The sequence below is a fragment of the Pangasianodon hypophthalmus genome, chromosome 3 (genome assembly GCF_027358585.1).
Source record: "Pangasianodon hypophthalmus isolate fPanHyp1 chromosome 3, fPanHyp1.pri, whole genome shotgun sequence".
In the NCBI taxonomy this organism is placed as follows: Eukaryota; Metazoa; Chordata; class Actinopteri; order Siluriformes; family Pangasiidae; genus Pangasianodon; species Pangasianodon hypophthalmus.
This window is the reverse complement of record NC_069712.1, coordinates 3,911,399-3,927,769: the sequence shown is the minus strand read 5'-3', so window position 1 is coordinate 3,927,769 and position 16,371 is coordinate 3,911,399. Positions and strand designations below refer to the sequence as shown.

The 16,371-nt window shown below is 38.7% G+C and overlaps 1 protein-coding gene across 1 annotated transcript in view; it reads right to left on the bottom strand.

Moving 5' to 3' along the window:
- Nucleotides 1–16,371, bottom strand: part of glra3 (glycine receptor, alpha 3) — a 69,620-nt gene that overhangs the window by 25,507 nt on the left and 27,742 nt on the right. The window contains exons 4-6 of the mRNA XM_026944828.3: nt 11,215–11,438; nt 8,966–9,048; nt 5,885–6,022 (exon numbers count right to left, since the gene is read on the bottom strand). Of these exons, the coding sequence (XP_026800629.2) occupies nt 5,885–6,022; nt 8,966–9,048; nt 11,215–11,438 (445 nt within the window). The remainder of the gene's footprint in view (nt 1–5,884; nt 6,023–8,965; nt 9,049–11,214; nt 11,439–16,371) is intronic.

The following is a 16,371-nucleotide window of genomic DNA, read 5'->3' as shown; positions in this document are numbered from 1 at the left end:
TTGCACTATTATCAGAGCTGCTGTTATAGAAAATTAATCAACCAGCCAGAATCCAGAATTTAACAGCACTGTGGTATAGTAATGTTTAAAAACTGAACTTTCCTAACAAGTTAGAGAAGTACAACAAAAAGAGAAAATGATTAAGCGTTGCAGGTTGTAGCTTCAAATGACTTTGTACCAGCTTCTGAAACGCAGCAGAGTGTAAATGAGGAGTGTATAAATAAAGAATCACTTGTGCACCACACAAGCACGGAGGAAGGCTCTTATGGTGCTGGATGAGTCTAAATGACTTCCTCTGTGAAAGAAATCATCTTTTCTGGCAGCACTGATTAGACTGACACATTTTCAGCCAGCTGTCCTAGATAAAGCAGCACAGAATTAACACATAAAGACACTGTAATGTCCTAACGCTTCATACACACATCCTATAACACAGCTTGCTTGGTCAGCATCAGTGTCAGGGTCAGGCAATAACACAGACCATATACAATACAAGTGAGAGGAGTAGAAAGAGACGCAATGAAACAGAGCGAGGGAGAGAAATGGAGATGGAGAGAAAGACATCACGGTCAATAATTAGGTCCATTAAAGGCATCAGTCTTACAGTTCATTAGCTGTTACTCATTAGTCAATGTGTTATTAATCTTGATGATTAGTTTTCCACACACACACACACACACACGCACACACACACACACTGAGGCAGCATGAGATTAACAATGACAGCCTCACAAAATGAAGTCAAGACGCTCATTCGTAATAGGCAGTTGAGAGTCGACAACATACAGTCGTCCAGGACACAAAAAAAACCACACAAAAGACCTGAAACTAGCCTTAAACATTCAGTCACTGAAAACTGGAGAGGGATTTTTCTTCTTTCGTTCTCTCAGTCTTTGAGTGAGGAAGCAAAGTCACCGTGGTGCGTGCGCATTTCTGATGCACGGACATTAACCACTTCATAATCCCCCTTTCCCTCTCCCTATTTTCACAACATTATCTTACAATAGAAATGGCTCTGTGCATCACAGACACGCTGTCTGCGCTTTCACTTTGCCTTTGTTTGCGGAACCATTTCAGTCTGATTATTTGCTCTAAAAGAACATCTTGGCAGCTCCTGAGTAGTTTTAAACAAGCCCAATTTATTGGAAAAATCTGGAAGACATTAACTGTCATGTCTTTCACTCCTCCCCTAAACATGGTGCAACATGATTTCTGTCCCAATAGGCCCCTATTAGTGCTTGTTGCAGTTCCCATTTTTGACCACTAGGTGCTCAGTGGAGCTAAATGGGGCAGTGAGCGTGCTGTGCCACGATTGTGCCCCATCTGGAAAGGCGGCCAAATCAACAGAACCTCAGCTTATATCTATGAAATTTAAAAATAAAAAACTTTGGTCACAGAAAAGAGGTGATTAATATTTTAATGGGATTTAAAATGCATGGAGTTGTGAATGACGACTTTATGAAGATTCATTGAACAGCTGATATAGATGGTGGTTCTACACCCGTTGCTCCTGTGGATGAGCCACCACTGCAGGATAAATGTAGTAAGGAAGATCGCGTGCTCACATGCGCACACACACACACACACACACACACACACACACACACACACACACACACACACATCTGTATGTTCTCTATTCCCCACAAATCACAACAGCATATTTCCTCATGGGTTTATGATCTGTTTCAGGTCTGTTTGAGACCTGAACTGTTTGAGGGAAAACTCTTTGTGTGTGTGTGTGTGTGTGTGTGTGAGTGTGTGAGTGGTCACTGCATAGAAACACACATTACGGATAAGACATATTTTTGTGTTGACTGTGAGCAGATTGGATGTGGATGAAAGGGTGTGTGGTATAGCTCTAGCTGTGTTTCCTGTTTAATGTTCAGACATGGAAAGTGCACAGTCGGCATATCCACTTAGCAGATTCTTTTATCCAAAGCTGCTTGTAGAAGGTTAGAGGATCTTACTGATCTCAAGATAATGGGCCCGTCTGTGTGTTCCAATGTGGTGCATGCTTATGATTTATCAGTGTGTGTGTGTGTTACATACAGTATACAGATATTGCATACTGCATGCATGTCCTTTAGTGCTGGACACTAATAATTTATTTCGGACCCGTGTAATGAGAAACATGTTGTTGCTGCTCCATATTAATTCCATTCATGACCATGGTAATAAATTAGCTAGGCTTTTTCCTCTTACGTCTCTCTGTGCAGGATCGATATCAATACGGCTTTCAGGAGACGATACTAATTCAATTTAAGAGGGACATGTTTCTGAGGAGGCTGGGGAGCGTTCTGAGTGACAGCGACTTCTCTTTAGGGTTCCACAGAGACCTTGTACAGCCACCGTGAGACCTCCAATCTGTCAGCAATGTGTGAATCATTCTCTCCACACTGCAGGGAATGGGCCACACTGTTCCAGTGTCACTCACACACACACACACACTTGTCTTTTGTCTAATTAATGCTATACTCATTTGCCTAATTAATTCTATGCTACACCTGAATCTAACCCTAACCTCAACCCCAGTAAAGGACTTTATTTATTTGTTTATTTGTTTGTTTGTTTGTTTGTTTGTTTGTTTGTAAAATAAAGCTGCAGGTTTTGTGTAGTTTTCCTTCTGGGAACCAGCCAAAGGTCAAACCTAGGACACACACATATCCATTTTAAACTTCCACATTAAATTCAAAACACAAAATTAAAAGCTCCATTCATTATGTATAAACTAATTTTACTTTATGTGATTAGTGTAATTATTATTCAGGTGTGAAATCTTTTTAGTAAGATTTACAGTTCTCGTGTGAAAGTTTGCACACTCAGTAACACTTTCTGTGCAGCCCGTATTCATAAATCATTTTAACTGTGCTAAATCACGTGCATCAAACTGGCATGGCCAAGAAAATGTGCCAAGAAAAATCTGTCTAGTCTTGTCTCCTTGTGTATACAGTGCGCACAGGGGGTAGAAACTAGCTCAATAATCTTCTATATTTTTATATTATTGTATACTGTACCACATGAGAAATGTATCCTATAAGGAGAGTGTACACTGTATAATATAACTCTTTGTACGTGACATAATAAATCAGGAATAATTCCTTGCAAGTTGGTAATGATTCCTTGTAAGCATTTTATAAAAGATAATAATGTCTCGTAAAGCTGTAATAATGTGCTATAAGTATTTTCGTGATAACTTATAATCAGTATTACGCAAATGTCTTTATTTATTATAATACTATGTGCTTCGGTGCACAATCTTTATAACGAATAATAACCTCTGGAGAAGATTTCAGGCCAGATAGAAAAGCAATCACATTTGTAACACGAGGACAACACGTTACACTGAAAAGCAAAACGCTGATTTTTCTGTTCAGTAAAAATCAATCAACAGGAGACGGCTTTTTACTAATGAAATGCTGAATGCGTGTCAGAATTGATTATTTTTGGCTTAAGGTTTGTGATTGGATGATGTAGCACGAGTAGAAAGCACAATAGAAAACAGGAAATGCAATGCACCAGGGAACTACGTTCACTTCTGACTGAAATCTAGACAGTTGAAGATTGGAAAAAAGAGGCCCGTGACCCAGTGTGGTGTTCTGCTGTTGTAGCTCATCCATCTCATTGTTTGTGTTATGTGTTGTGTTGTGTGTTGTGTGTTCTGAGGTGCTTTTCTGATCACTATGGTTATAAAGAGTGATTATTTAAGTTACCAAAACCTTCCTTTCAGCTCGAGCCAGTCTGGACATTCTCTCTCATCAACAAGGTGTTTCCATCCACAGAACTGCAGCTCACTGGATGTTTTTTGTTATTTGCACCATTCTTTGAAACTCAAGAGACTGTTGTTTGCGAAAATCCCAGTCTGTGTGTGAGATTAGCAGTTTCTGAGACACTCAACCCAGCCCACTTGGTACCAGCAACCATGCCATGGTCCAAGTCACCGAGATAGCATTTTTTATTCATTCTGATGTTTGGTGTTGTGATCATCAAGCTCTTGACCTTGATTGGCTGAATGGATAGTAGCAGGTATTCCTAATAAAATGGACAGTGAGTGCATATTATGGTTTGAAAGTTGATTTTGACATTTTGCCCAGCAAGCCTTGTCCTTTTCTTTGTGTTTTAAAACCATACAATTATAAAACAGCCTGCGTTAGAAACATGCTAATCCCTTCATGAACCTAACACATGCTTCAAAACTTTTCATAAGCTTGGACTATTGCAAAATCTATTAAAAATCAAATTCTATATTTTTAATACGGCCTGTGACTAAGAACCTGTCACTGGAGCTTATTAAAAACTGACCATGGCTCTAAATCACTTTTCATTTTTCTTTGAAATCATTTAACCTGCTCTGATGATGTGAAGTGACAAGGCTGATGGTGCACAAAGGAGCAGAAAGCCATAATTTACTGGGGGACAATGTTTTTGAAACAGATTTCTCACTTTGCCTTGGTAAACAAGCCTTAAATTTATGGCATGGCAGCCTTGGAAAACCTTTTACATTTTCTACAATTCTGCAAACCGCTCTCTGAACTGAAATCCTTCTCTTTTGAGAAAGTAAAGTTCTGGCGTTTTAAAGCATTAACATGAAAAAGATCACAAAAGATTAAATTCATGTTTGACTGAAAGACGCCGTGCCCACCTCTACATTTATAACCTGATTTACTTACGGAAAAACAACATTACTGCCGAATTTTAAAGAATTATAAATTCTCACTTTGATTATCAGCATCATCCACATCAGTCTGTGTCTCATCACTTGAGCTAAATTTAACTCACGGTGTTTAAACACGAGCCCCAGCGTCGCCTGTTCACTCCACTGATCTCTGTTCACGCTAACATCGGTGCAGAAATAATCGCTGATTGAGTCACTCACTTCTGTTCTGTTGACTAAATTTCTTGTTATTAATGTCTTTTATTAGGTCATTTAAACATTTTCAAACTTCCTCTGTACAAAACTCTTTCTCTGTGAGCGCTCTTCTCTGTTTTGATGATGAAGCGATGACGCATAAGGATCACAGACATTTTGATACTCACTTTCTGATTACAGTGAGGCTTATATCTGCATGTAGCTCCCAACAACCTGATCAAATCGTGAGGTAATCACACTTAGCTAGTCAGGTTTGAGACATCTTTAGACACAATGACTGTTTTTACAATCTTGTCTTGCGATCATTTCAGAAAGATGCTGAAGCAACATTAGAAAGTAGCCTATATAAAAACACCGCCTCACCATTTCCGTGAAATAGATTTACTTTCTTTTAATTGAGAGATTAATATTTTTGGCAGAAAAAAAAAATTTTTTTTTTGTCCAAACCTGATATTCATCTTTTTGGCTGTTTTTCCAAATTCATCAACTCTTAACGTCTGACAGGTTTCCCCAGCGCACCACACAATTATCCTGTAACTTCTGGGCTTAATCACTAAAACAGATTTCTGTTTTCTCTATTAACATGTAAACAAGCTGATTTTGACAGTTTTATTTTAAAGAAGTTAAGAAGAAGGTGCAGGAAAAGTAATGCTTGGAGTCAGTACATTTACTCTTAAGTTTGCTCATTTGCCTGCTGCTTTTATTCAAAGTGACTTACAGTTGAGGCACATTGGCAGTTCATGGTCTTAGGCATGGACCAAACAGTGACAGTGCTGGGATATGAACTCACTACCTTCCTATCTGATGTACAAATCAAGCCAAAGCCTTAACTATTGAGCTACTGCTTTCCCAAAGACTCTAAATCAATCTGTATCTGTTCTATATCACTACAGTGTTTGGATCAGCATTTGAAATCTAAGCAACAGTGTTTTGTGCATTTGAGAAGAGACTCATATCTGTGCTGTTGTGCTTGAACCAAAATTATAGAGAGTGGTGCAATGATCGGATTCAAACCTGTATTGTAATGCTTGGTGCAGTATCTGAGATCAGACTCGTCCTTCAGGATGAACTGAGGAAGCGTGAGTCCTTCAGCCACCTGCACGGGTCCGTTCTCCTGCCACTCAAAGATCAGATCGTTCATCGTGTAGCCGACTGCAGAGACAAGAGGGAAGGTGGTTGTGTCTTGCATAAGTATTCACCCCTCTTGGACTTTTTCCACATTTTGCAGTGTTACAACCTGGAACTGAACTGGACTTAACTGAGATTAGATGTCATGAATCCACACAAAATAACCCATGTTAAAGATACTTAGCATTTCCTTTCTTTGTTTGTTTTAAATTCTGTTCAAAAAAAAAAAAAAAAAACATTCCCGGATTTTCAAAGTGGACCCCACTGTATATAAGATTGATCAATTCAATCTCATAATCAGGACTAGGACTATCATGCAGCCACAATATACTGGCAATATATCAGACTATTATTAGAATATTTATCTTCTCATTTGTATATCATCTTATCTTTCTCCTTGCTTTTATGCTACATCTACATTATGCTGCACTTGTGCTTCTTGATTGAGACACCAGAAGACTTCTTGCATAATAAAGCAGCTCAAGGCCCAGAAATGAAGACGAATCGTGTCTCAAAGCACTAAATCGTGCCATCGCAAATATCCCCAAGGCTAACTGCAGTGGAACGGAGATGGGGTGTAAAAATGTTTAAATAAATCATAGCTGATGTAATTAGAAAGAATCTTGATGTTCTTTATTTAGCTCCACCACCCATTTAGCCTCTCATCTGATGGGGGGATTGAGGTGCCTGAGTGGAGACGGAGAATTACTTTGCATAAGTGCTTTACTCTCAACTGCTTCGCCAAAGTGTGCTTATTATTATTATTATTTTATCTCACTCCTCAGGAGGGTGAAACATGAATATTTTAGCATCCAGGTGTTTGATATGTAATTTAAACAATAATAAATAACTGTCAAGGCCAGAAATAAAAGTAACATATACGTCTTTTCAGTATTTTTGTTTCATTAGACCAGTTTAAGCATCACTCCACTGCGCTCCTGTTTCCTTTACAGCTGACTATGTAAGGAATAAAACATTTGGGGGTGTGCTGTTATAGGAAAATAATCAGTGCCATACAGTATATGTTACTGTTATCACCCTGAAGTTGATTAATTTCCTATAAGAGCACATCCTGAAGTGTTTTATTCCTCTTATTCCACAGCAATTTGTCAACAATTAGAATGTTTATTTATTAAAGAATGATATGTCATAGTTTTTATCCATTTATAGTTACCTTTAAAGTTGTGGAACATCCAAGAGACAATTCCCTCCCCAGCCTTGCTTTTGTCTCTCTTGATTTTGCTAAAAAGTAAGTAAATGTCTCTGTCTTGAGGCGTGTTGGAAAAATGCTGACACTGGAGACTCCTTCCATGAATGTTAAATAAATGCTTCCTTACAGAAAACTTCACCATATCAACAATTATACATTTTTCTTTGTTAAATGCAGTCTGTCTGGTGTCTTTATTTCTGTAGACGAGTTACCTTACAAGATATTTATTTTGCTCAGTTTTGTTGTTATTTCTATGTGTCTTGATTAAGAAAAAAATCTGCCAGATTGTGCCTCGGCTGATTTGTGCTATAGTTATAGCATCGATCACCGTGAAGCATGTTAAGTTTAAACAAAGCTAAACAAATGAAACCGAATCAAAACTGCTTGTCCCAGTCATCCAGATACTGATTTTTCCACTGCATGCTTCTAGCTCCACTTTTACAGTACGCTAATATTTACTTTTTATAATAATTTCTATTTCTACCTCCATGCAGCCATCTGTTGTTCCAACTACAGCCAGTCAGTTGTATTATGTAATGAAACCAGACTCCATAGTGTGGACCCTTTTAATTCAGCCAGGATGAGCCGTCATGTCATGTATTAGGCTGCTTTAAAATATGCAGGGATGCAGACAGATCCTCAGTGACAGGGTTCTTCCGTTAAAAGCCCTTGTCACTGAACATAGCGATCGTCCTGGTAGAGATTGAATGAATTATTGCCACGCGGCGCCGCAGCCTCCTGTGAGGAAATGAGCACTCAGCGTGACTTACTGCATACTTCAACCACAGAGTTCACTAAACTTTAGGCTCTTATACAAGAGAGACTGGCAGAACATGCTCACCTAACACCCAAGTTGTGCTCATTTTTAACAACGTTCCTCAGCAAACCACAAAAAAATCTTTTTTTAAGGATCTTTATATCTATCTATCTATCTATCTATCTATCTATCTATCTCTCTATATATATATGGACTGAATTGCAAAGCTAGTAAGTAATGGTGTTTATTATAGTGCCACAGATTGTTTTTGCTTCCTGTTTCGTCCCAAATTTGTCCCTATTTGTTTATTATTACTAAATTATTATTTATGTGCAGCTGCAAATCACAGGTTTACATTACTGCACTAGTATGTGATGTTTCGACAGTAACCACTAAAACAGGGATAATGGACACGGCACATAAACGGATTGAAAAATGTATCTAATCGTTGATATGGTGAGGTTTTCTGTGAGAAGATGTTATTTAGCATTTATGGAAAGAGTCTCCAGTGTGTGTCAGCACTTTATAATCGACAGGGGTAAAGCATAAGCGAGAACAAAAACTTGTTTTGCAGATGTTCCACAACATTAAAAATAGCAACAAATGGATAAAAAGAACATATAATAGTAATTGTTGGTACTTTCCTAAAACAGCACAGCCCCAATGTTTTATTCCTTACTTACAGTAAGATATTATAACTACAGCATCAGTTGTACTGCAATAGTCTTTTTCAACAATACAATACAGCTAAAAGAATGCTAGAACCACAAAGATGAGATGAGCTCCCCTACTGGGAGGTTAAGTGCAGGCCAAGAGGTTCAGCCATGGTCCCACATCGACCCTAATGACATCAAAGCATCCTCAAGGCAACCTCACTACAACCAGGGCTACCATGACAAAGGAAAAAAAAAGCCATACAGTTTGTGTTAGATGATGAGTGTAAGGGATTATGCAAAAACCCTGCAAAAGAGGAAAAGGACAAAAAGCCCAGGTTACTCACAGCTCTCCAGCTGCATGATGCATGTCTGTACATCCATGGGGAAATTCTTCAGATCCATTGGACACGAAAGTGTCAGGGTCAATCTAGAAACAAGAAAAAAGGATTAGATTGATTTGTCTCACAGCTTTCATATTTATAGAAGATCTTACAGTAGACTGGAGGATACAGTATAGTCCACATTGTAAACAAAAATAAATGAAATCCAAGGAATATCCTGTGAATTCGTCACGCTGGGTATTAAGGCTTCGTGTGCTTTAAAGCAAGGCTTCAAAGCTTAGCGCTTTTAAGGGGGCCAAGCACTTCTTCTTCTTCTTGCTGTTATTTCTTCACAAAAACTGATCATGCAGAATAACCTATAGGTCGTAAAGATGTGAAACTTGGTCAGATGTCTATGTCAGTACTCCTTGCCGCTATTCAGGCTGGGCCCGATCAGCAGGATGGTGGCATTACAGTGCATCTTGTTACACTTTCACGTGACATGTAAGTCATACCATGAAAAATCCCTATTTCCCCCGTAATTCCCTGGCTTCTGCCAAACAAAACCTAAACAGTAAGTGTATTTCTAATGAGCCTTCAGCAGGCATGTCAGAGAGTTAGCACTGAGCTACCATCACAAAATTTGCAATGGTATTGTTCTATGTAACTTGGCAACGACTGATCACTGCGAGCAGTATTTGTGAAGGGTGCTTGGGCCCTGCAGATTGCTGCTTGCTACTAGATTATTTATTTATTTAATTATTTTATCAAAGCCAGTAATGTGCAAGAGAGGAAGGACGAAAGGCTGACAGCTGCAGATTGCCCATGTTTTAATTATACTCCAACTCTCTCGCTTCTCTAGGGATCAGGCTGAGGAGTGAATGCAAGTCATCTCATATCTACCCTACACTCCTCATCCTCTCTCACATGTGTTGCCTCACACCCTGCCCCCTACCACACTACCCCCCTGGTCTGACTGACCCTCTGATTCATCCTGATGCGACTTCTGCTTGGAGTGGTTCTGCAATGGTCACTCACCTTCTTCTGCTGTGGATGCTTCCACATGGATGCAGTAAAGATTTCCACTTCCCAAAAACAGTTTATACCCAAATCTCAACACTGTTTCAGTGGATAATCTCACCTGGATCCTGTAGTTTTATACTTAAGAACTGCTGCTGTAATCATTAAGACTGTCCTGCGCTAATCCCAGGACTCTTAATCACAATCTGCTCATACTGAACATCCTGGAAACACACTCGGTACTGTTTGTTTTTACTGATCTTCACCTGTACACTGTAATGATTTACGATCCTACTATTCAGTGTCACCCAGAAGAGGATGGGTTCTCTTTAGAGTCAAGATTTTTTCCTCATTGTCTCAAGGAGTTTTTGTTTGTTTAACAAGGAAATAAATCTATATCCACACCTACAGTAGGCTCTGAAGGTCAACTAGGGCTGTAGTCAAGAAACCATTCTCAAGTCCAAGACCAGAACTAGCCGAGTTCAGGTCAAGACCAAGTCTTAAGAGGTTTGAGTCGAAAACCATCAAGTCCTTTTTGCGAACTGAACTTCAGCTAGTTAGCATCATTGTGTGTAATCAACAATGGTTAGGCTGTTTTCTAGAAGAAAGAAAACTACTTCTTGTAACACTGCGCTTGCAAAAAGACAACACAAATATTTACAAATTTTTGCAAACTCTTGGTCAAGACAAAAATCATATTTAACAAGACAGGTCCAAGTACAAAAATATGAATAAGTCTGGGACAAGTCCAAGTCAAAACAGAAAACCTCGAGACTGGAATCGTGTCTTAAAGCCCTAAAGTCTACATCCACTACTAAGAACTGATTTCAGTGGCCATGGTATGTCATTTTTATGGTGAAATCACATTACAAGTTGCCTGTACAAAGTCTTTTACATGCATTCACTGACATCAGTGGCACTACCAGAAGTCTTCCAGATTCCAGAAATCAGCCAACTGCAATTTTTCCATCTACTGATAATGCTACATCACAGGGGAGCTGAACACACTCAGAGAGAAGTGCTCAGAGAAAGAGTTTACTATCCTTCCCACCCTGAAAGCCTGGATAATTTGCTTGCTTGGACTCATGGCTATGGATGGCTGTAGCATCGCCAGGATACGATATTGCGATACAAGATGACCAACTCTCTTCTTTTGCACCACTTAGGGAGATCATAGCAATAATTCATATTTTCCTTGATTATTTTGTGGTCATAAGGAACAAATTAGGAGATACATTCACAACAGGACTCACCTTATAGAATAAAGGACATTGCCGTTCTTGAATATCCTCAACAGCTTGTTGTCGGTGGTGACTTCGTGAAAGTGTGCACCTTTTTCATTGGCAAAGAACAGATCCGGCTTCCAGATGGAGTCTAACATGGAGGGGTCAAGGTCAAGAGAGTCATCTGGGTACTCGCTGTAGGCCAGACGTGGATCGTTCCACTGCTGTCGCAGGAAGATGTTCACTCTGTAATCCTGAGAGGGAAAACACAGGTTAATGGCAGACAAAACCAAGAGTTGAGAATGGATGAATTAAGAGAATGAGTCTTCACTGGCTGCTAAACCATTACTGAATTTTACAAATTCCCAGATGAAACTGAAATCATACAGTTTGCTTTGTCTAGTTGTACGTTCTTGTAACTCAGTATTTGTTCAATCTCTAGAATTTTACTCCTTACTCTTCCACTGTTTTTTTTTCTTTTTAAAGTCCTGATGGTGAGTATTTAATCCAAACAGTACCACATTAAACTCTTAAATAATATTAATTATTGCTGTATCGTAGTAACTACCACATCATACCATTAACACGCTGACTCAACTGCATCATAATGAACATTCTGGAGCTGTACACATGCATCAGTACATTTCTCTTTTCAGAACAAACATTTCCAAACCCCAATTACAATCTGTTTGGTTCAATGATAAACAAGGGTTTTTTTTGTGGTCGACAGTTTATGCAATACATGTCAGTCACTTCAGGTCAGTGAAGGTCAATGTCATGTTGTTGTTCTTGATACTAATACTGGGTGATTTAAGGTCGCTTCAGTATGTACAAGTCTGACATCCAGCACAGCAAATAGAAAACTGAATGACAACATGATCAAGTCTGTCCTGGTATAGAAGACTGTTTCGTAAGTAAGAAAGGAATAAAACAGTGCATAAAAAACACAGTTATTCTGCTTATTTGGCAATAATTACAATTTCTCATTTATTAAAGAATGACACCTCACACTTTTTAGCCACTTATGGTTATGTTTGATGCTGTGGAAAGTCCACAAAACAAGTTAGTTCCTGTTCACACTTATGTTATAGCAGCTATAAACAGGCATTCCCTCACCAGCCTCTCTTGAAGCCTTTCTCTCTCTTGGAGGAAAAGAGGAAAACAAACACACACACAAATACACAGCATTTTGGTACAGTGAACCACAAAGCATAAACTCATAAAGCATAAAGGTACAGAGGTTTATAATCTGTTTACATGAAGCATTCTCCACACGAGTCTCCATGAGTGAGCTGTTACTATAGAAACTATAACCTGTTAGAACGAGTGCATTAATATAAACGTGATTTGCAGCTGCACTACTGTCAGAGCTGCTGTTATAGAAAATTAATCAACACTTTCTCACAAGTCAGAATTGAAAATTCAAGAACACTCAGATGTATACAGGCAAGACAACAAGAATGTGCTTATTGCCAGATTATAGGCTGTTATTACTCTTCCAGATTTCATCTACTTTGTTTATTTAATAATTGTGTCTGGAGATGAAGAGCATCATGGCTAAACCTGGTTTGTGTTGATTTTGCTGTATGGTTTGTCTTGTTTCACTGATGTATTCACTGATATCCTGTATCTCATTACTGTATTTGATGTTTCATATATACTGTATTTCATACTCAACATTTCATTCCTAACATCAAGCAGATAGCTAATATTAAATGTATGCAAAAAATAGAGATACAATCTCCTTTCTTCCATTTAAAACCATTTCTGAACTGCATGAAGCAAAAAGCAAATAAACCAAATTACAGACTTACCCTCATCTAGCCTTTTTACTGAATTTTACTGACTGGGAGACAGAGAGAAATATTTCAGCTCATCAGCAACTGATTTCACATCCCTAAAACCTGGATTACACTTGCTTTTAACTACACATTCACAAAATGGCCGCCGCACGTAACCCTGTGGTTGGTTGATGCATCACTGTGTGCCTGTGTAGTGCAATACCAACAGAAATGCCGGGGACAGTATAGCCCCATGTCACACTGTGTATGCAAGCTAGCATTGTGTCGCAAATTGTATACTTGTGTACTATCGTAGCCTGCTATTGAATTCTAACACTAATGGCTTTAACTTTTATGGTAACCTCATAAAAGGTACACAACACAGCTCTGTTTTGTGTACCAGTCTTCTGGATCTTCAAGATTAGTAAAAACTTTTGAATGTAATGCCAGAGTTTTCGATTTGAGACGCGGCTCATGACAACCATCACAACGACGGTGGAATGTTTAAAGAGAAACAGAGCTTGTTAGTGTATTTAACAACGCTGTGCTTGAAATCGTCAAACATTTTTTTGACTTTCTCTGATGTGCCATGATGTAGATGTAGCTTTTAATCCTCTAGATGTACATAAAGTGTGTGGGTGTGTGCGTGTGTGAAGAGTGATGCTCGCATGCAAAGTCCCACATCGACTATAAACCAAGCTTCACCCTCAGAGTAAAGTGTTTTACTGTGTAAAGTTTAAATCTGCTTCCTGCACTGTTTGACACACATGGACACATGCTCCTCAGATAAAAATCTATTTATCAAATGATAGTTCATTTCTACTGACTGTCACCCTGTTGCTCTAATGATCTACAAATGCTAATGCTAATCCAAGCATGATGATTTGTATTATTTAGATGATTATCTTGAGCATAACCAGGTATGATGTGATTGTATAATGGAGTGGGCCTGGAGAAAGCTAAACACTCTTGACTTTTCATGGACATCTAGTCTCATCATCAGACTTCTTAACACTCGGATGTCTGTGCCTTATTTTGCTGAATGTAATAAGACAAAGATTAACTTTTGTAACTGTACAGTATGTTGTATTATATTTGGCTTTTTGCATACACAAATACTAATTTGTATCAGATTCTTAAGTTCCAGTTTTTTGCTAGAGTTCCTGAACATTTTTAATTCGACCATCATTATGCCAGTTCTCAATCCCGCATTCAAAAACCCCAAACTTGATGAAATGCTACTCACTTCTCTGTTGTTGTTCAGGAAACGTCTCAGCTGTATTGTTAAAATCATTAGCAAGATCAGTATTCACATCATTCCATCAAAGAGCACAGCACCATCAGCCCACTCAGCCAATTAAATCAAACTGGCTCTTAGCGAATCTATTCAGCTGAACTTTTAACCTTTAGTCAGAAACTTTACCCAGAGTAACCATGACCCGGTCCTCATTAACACTCTGTAGCACTCTGAGATCTAAGCCGAGCTTCTCAGATTTAATATCTTCTATTGAATTTTCAGCACTGTAGAGGACGGGCAGAGGCGCTGGGAGATTTCCAGAACATTCCACGAGGCTGATGAGTAGTCAGTGCTAATCTGATTTAAACATCGATCTACACGCTCTCCAGATGTTTCGGCACAATTAAATAGCATGTTGAAATGTCAGGCTTGACAAGAGCCAATAAATCTTTCACAATTTAAAGTGCTTTCATAATTTTGGCAAAGAAATCCAATGAGACAGCAGATGAGATCACCACAAGCAACAAGACAGACACCAGTTTAGCATCATTTCTTCAGTGCTAGCCTTTCTCATGATTACTAGTGTTGGACAATCAATAAACAATCAATAAAGTCAATCTATACGTATATGCATTCATATTGAAACACATTCTTCAACAGGGTTCATGTCACAAATAGAAATGCTCTCTTTAGACCACAAATGGATCTTAAAGATGAAATATAGAAGACGCCCAGAAGACGCAACGACCTTAAACCTCTGAACTTCTGAACCGAGATTTCACCACAGCGCTTTTCAATTCTCAAATCTGATTGGTCAAAAGGTGTGTATTATTTTTGTACAACAGCACAAATTGGACAGTAGCTCCAGCTGTAACATGAAGGATATGTTAAAATTAATGCACTTGTTTCTATAGTAACAGCTCATACACAGGGATTTGGACAGATTACGATTTGCAGAGTTTCCCAGCTCAGGAAAGGAAAGGAAAGGAAAGGACAGAAGAGTTTAGGTTTTAAAGTTTCTCTGTAAAATGACAAGCTGCATTTTTTGGGAGATGGATTAAAAAGAGAGGCTGGTGAAGGAAATGTTCATCATTGCTGTAACGTAAATGAGGAGAGGAACTAACCTGTCTCACAGATGTTACACTACATTAAATCTAATTATAAACCATTAAAAAGCATGATGTGTTGCTGATTAATACTTTAAACATTGTAATCATTGGCAAATCACTGTCATATAAGTGGAATGACACACTTCAGACCATGCTTCTGAGAGGTAACCACCTCAGCATGTATTATTTTCATATAATTCATAGGATAAAGTTGTTAAGACTAAGCTGTAAGCTTGAACACAGGAAAGTCTTAAGGAATTTACGCTTTCTTGGTAATATGACAGGATGTTGTGAGTTCAAATCCCGGCACGGCCAATCTGCTCCTGTTGACTAGAGACATAACCTTCTTCTGCTCAGCTCAGCTGCAGGTCGCTTTGGATAAAAGCTTCTGCAATTACATAAATCTTAATTCTGCAATTACATAAAGAAACTTTTCTTGATTTCATTTGAGTTAAAAAAGGATGATCACCTGAGGATAGCCTTTTACCACAATCATGCAGCAGGGAAAGAAAATGGCATTAGACCTTAACTAACTAACTAACTAACTAACTAACTAAGGGCAGTATATAGGTGTAGCAGGTAACATTGCTACCTCACAGCTCCAGGGTCGATCCTAAGCTCGGGTTACTGTGTTTGTGGAGTTTCATATTTTCTTCCTGTCAGTTTCCTCCCACCTCCCAAAATATCCAGTAAGATGGACTGACTAGTCTAATAGCCACTAGGTATGACTGAGTGTGTGAATGTGTGTGTGTGTGTGTGTGTGTGTATGATGGATGGTGATGTACTGGCATCTCATCCAAGGCTCCTGGGATGGACTCCCGGATCCACCATGACCCTGACCAACATTAAGCACTTACTGAAGATGGATGAATATATAAATAGGTAAATAAATAAATAAAATGTTATTTTAAACCGAATAAACTGAAGTAGATGAATTTGGGGCTGTTGATGTCTTTGCTTTTATCCTTTTCTTGCATAATGTGTTAAAATATTTGTCACCAAAGCCTCCAAATGGACTCAGTGTTTAAGAAGTGAAATTCTGTAGCCCGTACATGTGGGA